Here is an 11421-nt window from a genome sequence, read left to right on the forward strand (position 1 = left end):
ACATGGTTTTAAGAAAAAGGTTTCATCAAGTCAGGGCCAAGTATGGAAGTAACTAGCTTGCAAAAGTTGGGGCAGAAGATGGGTCGAGTTTACATAGTTTCTTTGGCTACTGCCAACACATGATTGAGCTAAATAATTTACAAAATTAAGGACTGTTGATGTCCATGTTTTATTTCTAGTTGCACTTTGACTCTAACAAGATGTAATGAACAATGTTGTTTTAATGAAAATCTAAATTGATTCGACCCTATGTTCTACTGAATGTCCTGTGTAAAATTTGCAATACTTCAACAATGTATCATTCACGTACATCCATGCTTATTTTTCTTTTCACATTGGTTGCATTGCTCATTGCATTCTTTCCTTGAAATCAGAACTGTAATCATTATAATCAAAAGGAAAGAATGCACTTTACGGCGCCTTTACCGAACCCATGCCAAAGCTAGATTGATGAGTGAAATAGAGGAGGTACAGGAACAAATGAAGGCCAACATGGAAGCCATGAAAGAGCAAATGACCACAATGATGGAAGCTATGATGAGTATAAGAAAAATGATGAAGGTCAACACAGCTACAATCATTTCCGCAAGTACCGCCACTGAGGTGGACCCGACTCACCCATCTGGCCTCAATCAAGTAAATCGTCCAGTCTCAGATATGGTAGGTCAGGGAGGCAAAGCGTTGGGGAGTACAGGCGGCCCTCATTTTGTGTAGGTCCAGAGCAAGCATCCTTTTTCATTGTATGGCTTGCCTCCCTATGCACCACCCAATGCTGTACATGTGCTCGATGAGAACGTCGACCACTCCGCTCATATACCCCTTGAGAGCCAACAACCCCAGTTTAGGCATGCACATGTCGCTCAACCCATGTGGGAGACACATGAAGTACCCTGAGATCACACTCTGGCCAACTTTGAGCCTTACCTTGGATATGCCACTGAGGGGCAAGCATTTGGTAGCATACCCCAGCCAAACACCTCGGGGGGCCCTCAGTATCGCCCACAACCACAACTTCAACCCTTACATTTTTTCGGTGGGAAGATTGCCTCCTGCCATAGTGGAAAGGGAAAAATTTGATCACATAGAAGAAAGGTTGAGGGCCATTGAAGGAAGTGGAGACTACCCTTTTGCCAACATGGCGGAATTGTGCCTAGTGCCCGACGTCATCATTCCTCTGAAGTTCAAAGTGCTAGACTTTGACAAATACAAGGGGACTACTTGCCCCAAGAACCACCTGAAAATGTACTGCCGGAAGATGGGGGCGTACACGAAGGACGAGAAACTCTTGATGCATTTTTTTCAAGAGAGTTTGGCTGGGGCAGCTATCACTTGGTACACTAATATGGAATCTTCCCGGATTCACTCCTAGAAAGACCTAATGGCTGCCTTCATTAGGCAATACCAGTACAATTCCGACATGGCCCCGGATAGAATACAGTTGCAGAACATGTGCAAAAGGGAGCATGAGTCCTTCAAAGAATACGCCCTAAGGTAGAGGGATTTGGCGGCTCAAGTAGCACCCCCAATGATGGAAAGAGAAATGATCATGATGATAGTAGACACTTTACTTGTGTTCTTGACCATTATTTGTTCCTTTTTTTCTTGATTACTTTTGCCTCTAACCTAATTTTTCTTGCCATCAGTACTTTTCTTGTCAGCAGTTTTCTTCTCATGCACAACACTATCCTTATCCTCAACCTCCACAAACCTTTTACTCCTTGTCATCACAGTTTTGCATTCCTCATTGCGATTCTATTCTGTATTTGCCACAAAACTGCTAGATGACTTGTCAGCTATCTGCTTGGCCAGTTGTCCCACCTGGACCTCAAGGTTCTTCAATGCTGACTCAATGCTTTTATGATTTGACATTGTTACCTGCATAAACTGAGTTAAGGTCTCCTCCAACTTAGTAGTTCTCTGGAATATGTTAGGTCCTTGTTGGATTGGTCTGTTTGAAGGCCCACTCTGGTCTTTGTTGAACTGATTGCCAGGATGTGTCCTCCACTGTCCTTGTTGACTATATGGACCCTATTGGAAGCCTGAAAATCCTCCTTGAGTATACCCTTGTCGTTGTTGATTTCCCATATAATGAATTTGTTGAGTGTTTTCTTTAGCGGGAGTACATTGGCGTGTTTCATGAGCCTCACCACAAATGGTACAACCTGTAACCTACAAAATAGAAGAGTGTGTAGGTTGACCCATAGACAACTTAGTTGGCAGCTTATCAAGTGTTTCTGTTAAAATTTCCAGTTGCTTAGAAAGCAACTTGTTTTGTGCCAATAGCGCGTCATGTGATGATAGCTCTATCAATCTTTTCTTCGTGGGTTGGTGGGTTCTGTCTCGTAGAATGACATGATCACTGGCTGACATGTTCTCAATTAGCTTTGTTGCTTCTTCCGGGGTCTTCCGTTTTATCTTTCCCCCTGCAGAAGCATCTAACAGTTGCTTGGTTTGTGGTCTCAGCCCATCAATAAACATATTCAATTGGATTGGCTCGGAAAACCCATGAGTGGGAGTTTTTCTTAACAAGCCTCTGAATCTCTCCAATGCTTCACTTAGAGATTCATCAGGAAACTGATGAAATGAAGAGATTGCAGCTTTCCCTTCTGTAGTCTTGGACTCTGGGAAGTATTTCTTTAGGAACTTTTCAACAACTTCTTCCCAGGTTTTCAGGCTGTTGCCCTTGAATGAGTGGAGCCACCTCTTGGCTTCTCCTGCCAATGAGAATGAGAAAAGGCTGAGCCTAATAGCTTCGTCTGGTACACCGGCAATCTTAATAGTGTTACATATTTCAATGAACGTTGCCAAGTGTGCATAGCGGTCTTCATTAGGTAATCCTTGAAATAAGTTCCCCTGTATTAAATGAATTAAGGAATGTGGATAGTTGATGTTGTTAGCTTGCACTTCAGGACGAGCAATGCTGGTAAAAAATTGTGGTACTAAACTACTTGAATAATACTCAAGGGTAATCCTCTGGTCATGCTCTTCTGCCATGGTAATGGCTTCAGGTAATTGAGTGGCAGATTCCCTTGATGATGGTGAATCATGTGATAATAAGTCAGAGAAATGAGTCTTCTCCTCAAGAATGGATGCAATTGTTCTGTCTTGCAGAAGTTTCCTTCTCCTCTCGGCCCTGTTCCTTCGCAACGTAGCTTCAATTTCTAAGTCTAGAGGAACTAAATTGCCTGTGGGAGATTTATGCATATACAATACTAACAGAACAACGGTTATCCATTTAAACAGGAATAGACAAATAGAATTTATGAATGAATATTCACAAAACAATCAAAGAATAACAAATAAAGAATAGACACCTAAAAATGAGCTAACTTCCCAAATAAAAAGAAGTTCCCCAACAATGACGCCAAGAACTTGTTCGGCTTCCGGCAAGTGCACTGGATTGCACAGGTAGTATAAAACGGTAAGAACCGAGTATCGAACACTCGGGGAACTTGTGTTATTTGGTAAGCTATTTCAGCTAATAGGCATCTAGTGTGTAAAAGTAGGTGCGAATATGAACAAGTGTATAAACTATCTGTGCAAAAAGAAAGAAAATCACGCGAGAGAAATGATGTGTAAAAACAAGTAGAGAACACGTTGGTCTTCCTAATAGGTGCCTGATGCTAAAAAGATATTCTCTATCTAACAATGCTTATGTGTTCTTATGGTGTCTGCTGAGATACTAAACCCCGATTCCTTATGATAGTTTAGCCTAATCCTGATCAAGCCTCGTCCGCAGATTCCTCTTCTAAGACTAAACTCAACCAGGACCGCATTAAGACACACATACTCAACTGACTTATCGCACCCCGATTCTTCGTAAAAGCACGACTACTCAGCCTTGCACTATCAAGGACTTTAGAGTCAGGCCAGTTTCCACTATTGAATGACCATAACAAAGCATGCATCTACATGATCAAGGTAAAGACATACTGGAATGAAAAGCAGATAGCACAGAGAACACACAAAACATCATTAAATAGATAGAAATATATTTACATCAGGTATCTATAGGGAAGATCCAACAGAGGATTTAGCTTTCCATACCAGGAAGCCTTCTTAACAACAAAGAGAAGAAAAAGATGAAAGATTGCAAAAATACAAGTGGTGAGGATGTCTCCTTCACCTCTAGGATCTCACAATCACTCACAAACTCATCTCAAGCTCTCAAATCGGCTCCTGCTTCAAGCTCTGGTCTCTACAGATCTTCACACAGCAAAATCTCTCAAAACTCTCTGGAACTTAGACCTTTCTCTCTCTAGAAACCCTAGACATGCAAAGCTCTGAATCCCAGTCCAAACTCTCTTCACAAAATTTCAGGCTTAAATAGGTGGCCTTGTTCGTGCTCGTGTGCTTAGCGCACGTTAGTGATTTTTGGCTTAGTGCGCCTTTCTCGCTTAGCGGATGAACTGAAGCGGTGTGCTTAGAGAGATGAAGTGGTGTGCTTAGCGAACCTGTACAGCTCATCTTCTTCTGGATTCTTCCTCGCACTTAGCCCAGGAGTGTTGCGCTTAGCGGATGCTCGCTAAGCCAGCAGATTGGCTTAGCGAGAAGGTGAAAACAGCCTTTTCCAAAGCTTACCTAATTAACTTGAAATTGAGAGAAAATGATTATTAAACACACAAAATGAAAATACTAATTATTTATTACCTATACTTAACATAAATTACTTATAACATTACAAAATAACCATAAATTGGGAGAGTTTGATACAATTTATACAAGTTTTATACACAAAAGTTAGTCATTTTCATCGACTAACACCGACCTGCTACCATCCTTGCTCAACAACCAAATGGCTGTAGTGAGCCCATCAATGGTACAATCCTAACGCCACATGAGCCTATCATGGTGGCATCCTGGGGCACTCCGTCGAGCAATGTGTGGCCTTTAAGCACAAGGTACAAAGTTTGATTGGCGTTGGATGGCTTACATTTCAAGAGGATAGTCCAAATGTAAGCACTAACCCACTTTCCAATCATGGAAGCTCGGTGGTGAACACAGTGGAAGAATGGAAGTCTCGAGAGCCGAAGCAGATAGAGGATGTGTCGACTTCCAGGCGGTTCATATTGGAGGCATTACGCGAGGCCGGTGTAATTGACCTTGATAGTAACAAAGGAGATCAATGCTTGATGCATCCAGGGGCATCGCACGATGTGGAAACATGCCCAATAGCTTAGGAGTTGCTGCAGGGACTGATAAGTAGGGGTCAAATTGAAATCTGCAGTGCAAAGAAGGAGGAAGGAGAGGTATACATGCAGTTGGGTGACAAAAACCCAAGCAAGCTTAAACCTTTGGTGATCCATTTCACCAAGGACATTACCACTCATATACCCCGAGTTTTCCAACCCCCTATAGCAAAGACTCCAGCACCCTTCCTTTACAAGAGTGACAAGGCAATACCATGGAAATATGGCGTACAAGGGCCCAACAGAAGGCAGAATGCGTCTGTCATATGTGTCGAGAATGGCATGCTGGCTGCTAAGATCACAAATATTTTTGGTACTAGCGGCATGACTCGTAGTGGATGCATTTTCGCTCCTCCCAAACTACCGGCAAGGTCGAAAGACAAGGGGAAGGCAAAGGCAGATATAGGCGAGAGGGAGAAGACGGGTCCGACCGAGAATGACGAGGCCCCTATTGGAAAGCTTGCAGGGGAAGGGGATGACTTTAGCAAGAGAGAGATATCAGCTGAGGAGGCGATTGAATTTATGAGAATCATTCAACATAGTGAATTCAAAGTGATTGAGCAATTGAATAAAACTCCAGCCAGGATCTCTCTATTAGGGCTGCTCATGAACTCCAAGCCTCATTGGGCACTGTTGGTCAAAATTTTGAATGAGGCTCATGTAGTGCAAGACATATTAGTGGAGGGCTTCGAGGGAATACTCAACAACATCACTACAAACAATTACTTGACATTTGCCGACGAGGAGATGCCAGTTGAGGGCAGGGGACACAACAAGGCTTTGCACGTGTCCGTCAAATGCATGGACCACATAGTGGCCAAAGTGCTCATTGACAATGGCTTTTCCCTCGATGTCATGCCCAAAAGTACATTGGATAAGCTGCCATTTGATGTGTCGCATATGAGGCCAAGCTCCATGGTGGTAAAGGCTTTTGATGGTAGCCGGCGTGACGTGAGAGGGGAGATCGATCTCCCGATTCAAATTGGGCCACACACGTGCCAGATAACTTTCCAAGTGATGGACATAAGCCCTGCTTATAGTTGCCTGCTAGGTCAGCCTTGGATCCATTCTGTTGGGCTGGTCCCATCAACGTTGCACCTGAAATTGAAGTTTGTGGTGGAAGGACAACTAGTTATAGTGTCGGGTGAAGAAGATATACTAGTGAGTTGTCCATCCTTTACACCCTATGTGGAAGCTGCGGAAGAGTCATTGGAAACATCTTTTCAAGCACTAGAAATTGTGAACAATGCTTATGTGGAGGCTCCTTCGGTGCAACCACGTTTATCTGGTTCCTCCTTAATGGTGGCTTGAGTTATGTTAAGGGATGGGTATGAGTCCGGAATGGGTTTAGGCCGGAATGGTGATGGCACGGAAAACTTGGTGAAGTTCATTGAAAACCGTGGAAGGTTCAGTCTGGGTTACAAGCCTACACATGTGGACAAGAGAAGGGTCGCCTTAGAAAGGAAAGAAAGAAGCCTAGCCCATTTACAAGGGCAGGGACCACAGATGGAGAGGGTCTTTATCTGTCATGTTAGCAAAAGCTTTGTCAGTGTGGGCTGGATGCATGAGAATTAGGTTGCTGTGCTAGAAGAAGAAACCAACCAAGATTAGCCAAGTTGGGTGCAGCCGTGCTCCCCGGGTTTCGAATTGAAGAATTGGCGGATAATGGAGCGACCCGAGATTTCTGTGTCAAATCCAATGTAATCCAGTAGTTTGAACCCTATTAATGGGCCTAGGCTTTAGGGTTTGCTTCTTTTATTGGGCATACCTTTTTCTTTAAATGTTCCCACAATTATAAATATACAACCTTTTTATTGATATGTTCCCTCTCGCACTTTTGTCCATTTCATTTTTCTGCATATTTATTTTCGTTGTGATTAAATGATTTGATGCAAATCCAACAATGAGTCCTGTGAAAGTAGTGATATCGAGGACTCGGATGTTGACTTTGAGCAGCTAGTAAATCAAGCCGAGGAGGAAGAAAATGAGGATTGGGGACTTCCCCCGGATTTGAGGAGAATGGTGGAGCAAGAAGAAAGGGAGGTGAAGCTGCACTGAGAAGAAACAGAGGTTGTGAATTTAGGCATTGGTGGAGAGAAAAATGAGGTCAAGATCGGCACTTGTATGTCCACGAACGTCTGAGATGAGTTAGTAACTCTATTGAGAGACTACGAAGACATCTTTGTTTGGTCTTACCAGGATATGCCTGGTTTGAGCTCGGAAATCGTGCAGCACAAGCTGCCTCTGAATCCCGAGTGCTCCCCGGTAAAGCAAAAATTGAGGAGAATGAAACCCGAGATGTCCCTAAAGATAAAGGAGGAAGTGAAAAAGCAATTTGATGTCGGTTTCTTGGCCATTGCTTGGTACCCAGAATGGGTTGCCAATATCGTGCCAGTCCCGAAAAAGGATGGGAAGGTGCGAATGTGCGTGAACTATCGGGATCTAAACCGAGCCAGTTCAAAGGATAACTTTCCTTTACCACATAACACGACCATTTTTGCCCTATTCTCTTTCATGAATGGGTTTTCGGGTTACAATTAGATAAAGATGGCACTGAAGGATATGGAAAAAACAACATTCATCACTCTATGGGGGACCTTCTGCTACAAGGTGATGTCATTTGGGCTGAAGAATGCTGGGGCAACATACCAGCGGGCCATGGTGACATTATTCCACGACATGATGCATAAAGAGATCGAGGTCTATGTGGATGACATGATCGCCAAATCAAGGATGGAGGAGGAACACCTAGTCAATTTGCGGAAGTTGCTCGGGCGACTGCGTAAATACATGTTAAGGCTGAATCCTGCAAAGTGTACGTTCGGGGTAAAATCTGGAAAATTGCTTGGCTTTGTCGTTAGCTAGAAAGGAATAGAGGTGGAATCAGACAAGGCAAAAGCAATCCTCGAGATGCCCGAGCCACATATCTAGAAGCAGGTCCGGGGTTTCTTGGGAAGGTTGAACCACATAGTGAGATTCATATCACAGTTAACCGCCACTTGCGAGCCTCTTTTTAGATTATAGCATAAAAATCAGTCTGTCCAATGGGACGATGATTGTCAAGTGGCATTTGAAAGGATTAAACAGTGTTTGATGAATCCTCCTGTGCTCATGCCACCGATTCCCAGAAGACCTATTGTCCTATAAATGACAGTATTAGATGAGTCGATGGGGTGTGTGCTAGGATAATATGATGAATCCGGAAAAAAGAGAACATGCTATTTACTACTTGAGTAAGAAGTTCACAGCATGTAAGATGAACTACTCATTGCATAAGAGGACATGTTTTGCCTTGGCATGGGTGGCTCACCGTTTGAGACATTATATGTTGAGTTGCACTACTTGGTTGGTGTCCAAAATGGATCCCGTCAAGTACATCTTCGAAAAGCCCGCTCTCATTGGAAGGATAGCTCGGTGGCAGGTTCTGTTGTTAGAATTCGATATCGTCTACGTCACTCAGAAGGCAATAAAAGGGAGCGCCTTGGCAGATTATCTAGCTCAACAACCCCTAAATGATTATCAGCCTATGCATCCAGAACTCCCTGATGAGGATATTATGGCCTTGTTTGAGGAGGAGGTTGAAGATGAGGACAAGGATAAGTGGGTTGTGTGGTTCGATGGTGCGTCTAATGCGCTAGGTCATGGGATTGGGGTAGTGTTGGTTTTGCCAGACAAGTAATATATACCTTTCACGGCTAGGTTGTGTTTCGACTGAACAAACAATATTGCGAAGTACGAGGCATACGCCCTAGGGATCCGAGTGGTGATCGACTTTAGGTTCAAGTTGCTCAAAGTATATGGGGACTCGACATTGGTGATTCATCAATTGAAAGGTGAATGGGAGACCAGAGACCACAAGTTGGTGCCTTACCAGGCTTACATCAGGAAATTGACGGAACTCTTTGATGACATATCATTTCATCACATTCCTAGAGAGGAAAACCAGATGGCCGATGCCCTTGCCACTCTATCGTCCATGTTCTAAGTGAGCCCTCACGTAGATTTGCCATACATCGAATTTAGATGTCGTGTTGAGCCTGCACATTGTTGTTTGATAGAAAAGGAAGAGGATGGTAAACCTTGGTACTTTGATATCAAGTGATACATTAAGGATAAGGAATACCCACCTGAGGCCTCTGACAATGACAAGAGGACATTATGGAAGTTGGAAGCCAGTTTCCTCCTAAGTGGGAATGTCTTGTACAAAAGAAACCATGACATGGTGTTGCTTTGATGTGTGGATGCAAAGGAGGTTGAAAAAATGCTAGTGGAGGTGCATGAGGGATCCTTTGGTACACATGAAAATGGACATGCCATGGCCCGAAAGATTTTGAGGGCGGGATATTACTGGCTCACTATGGAGAATGATTGTTACGTTCATGTGAGGAAATGCCATAAATGCCAGACCTTCGCTGATAATGTTAATGCTTTGCCTGTACCATTGAACATGTTAGCAGCACCGTGGCCATTCTCAATGTGGGGCATAGACGTGATCAGGGCCATCAAACCCTAGGCTTCAAACAAGCATCGCTTCATTTTAGTCGCCATTGATTACTTCACCAAATGGGTGGAAGAAGCTTCATATGCTAGTGTGACTAGGAATGTGGTGATTAGATTCATTAAGAAGGAGATAATTTGCAGATATGGGTTACCCAGAAAGATCATCACCGATAATGCCACCAATTTAAACAAGGTGATGAAGGAAATGTGAAAGGACTTCAAAATCCAACACCATAATTCCACGCCTTATAGGCCCAAGATGAATGGGGCAATTGAGGCTGTCAATAAGAACATCAAGAAGATCGTCCAGAAGATGAATGTATCATACAAGGATTGGCACGAGATGTTCCCCTTCGCACTGCATGGGTATTGGACTTCTGTACGCACATCTACTAGGGCAACCCCGTTCTCTTTGGTGTACGGAATAGAAGCTGTGCTCCGGTTTGAGGTGGAGATTCCTTTTTTAAGAATCCTAGCAGAGTTGGGATTGGAAGAAGTAGAGTGGGCCTAGGCACGCTTTGACCAATTAAATCTTATTGAGGGTAAGAAATTGGCTGCCATGAGCCATGGGCGACTATATCAGAGCAGAGTGAAAAATCCTTTTGACAAAAGAGTGTGCCTGCATAAGTTCAACGAGAGGGACCTTGTTCTGAAGAAAGTATCACAGGTTCAAAAGGATCACCGAGGTAAATGGGCCCCAAACTATGAAGGACCGTTTATGGTGAAGAAGGTTTTCTCAGGAGAAGCGTTGTTGCTCATGAACATGGATGATGAAGAGTTGCCTTTGTCTGTGAATTCCGACATCATCAAGCGATATTACGTGTAATACTTGGGGAAATTCAAAGGCTCAATATTTGGGCCTCCTTAAGGACTCATTAAGATCGCCACATCTTAGGCTATCTTTGTAAACAATAATCGCAACGTTAATAAATGTGGATTAATGATTTGTATCTCTCCTTCTAGTGTTGTGTCCTTTGCACTCTTTTATTGTCGTCAGGCATGGACATACACTCTCGTTTTCTTGCTCACTCACACGATCAATATTTCGGAGCCATTCGGCATGTTCAGCAGGGGTGCCGTAAGCGTTAAGTAAAATTGAACACGATAACGAAAAGAGGAAATCACAACACCTATTTAATTATCACGTTTAACGTTCGATCATAAACATGCATGCATCTACATCTTATCATCAAAGTATCTTGCAAACTGGAAAATGAATAAAGAGTCATTTTGGGTGATGGCCAGCACCACACAAACTTGGGTAAGCCTAGGGGAAAATGGAAAGGTGATACGAGCATCTCGTAGTATTTTTTTACATTTGCATGTTAACATTTCCTTTATCAAGGCATTAGAGCAGGTGCCAACAGATGCTAAGTCCATAATCGGGTTTGCTCACAATCAAGGAAAAGAATTAGGGAGGATGAGATTGCAAAGCCTTGACCACAGACCACGCGTCCGGCTAAAGACGTTAAAGAAGCGCTCATAGGAGGCAACCTAGTATCTCTAAAACTTTGCTCTTTAATTTTATGTTTTTATGCTTTTTGTTGTGAGTTTTAGGATTTGTTCTTTTTCTTGAATTATCTCATGAATTCACCTAAAGTTTATACGTAATTATAAGGCTTAGAAGGGAAAAATATATATAATAATAATAACAAAAACTTTGCAAAAAAAAAATAAAATTCAACTCGCCTAGGCGAGCATGGCTGACGAAAAAAAATAATAGGGGAAGGGT

The 11421-nt window shown here is 43.0% G+C and overlaps 2 protein-coding genes across 2 annotated transcripts; both read left to right on the forward strand.

The window, feature by feature from the left end:
* The first annotated feature begins 787 nt into the window (after positions 1 to 787).
* Positions 788 to 1369, forward strand: LOC100781195 (uncharacterized). Its single transcript, XM_006593134.1, has one exon. It carries the CDS (start codon positions 788 to 790, stop codon positions 1367 to 1369), a length of 582 nt encoding a protein of 193 aa, XP_006593197.1.
* Positions 1370 to 8547: 7178 nt separating this feature from the next.
* On the forward strand, positions 8548 to 9174 carry LOC102665176 (uncharacterized). Its single transcript, XM_006593135.1, has 2 exons — positions 8548 to 8841; positions 8923 to 9174. Exons 1-2 carry the CDS (start codon positions 8548 to 8550, stop codon positions 9172 to 9174), a joined length of 546 nt encoding a protein of 181 aa, XP_006593198.1.
* The last annotated feature ends 2247 nt before the right edge of the window (positions 9175 to 11421 follow it).

The sequence above is a fragment of the Glycine max genome, chromosome 12 (assembly GCF_000004515.6).
Source record: "Glycine max cultivar Williams 82 chromosome 12, Glycine_max_v4.0, whole genome shotgun sequence".
NCBI classification, from domain to species: Eukaryota; Viridiplantae; Streptophyta; class Magnoliopsida; order Fabales; family Fabaceae; genus Glycine; species Glycine max.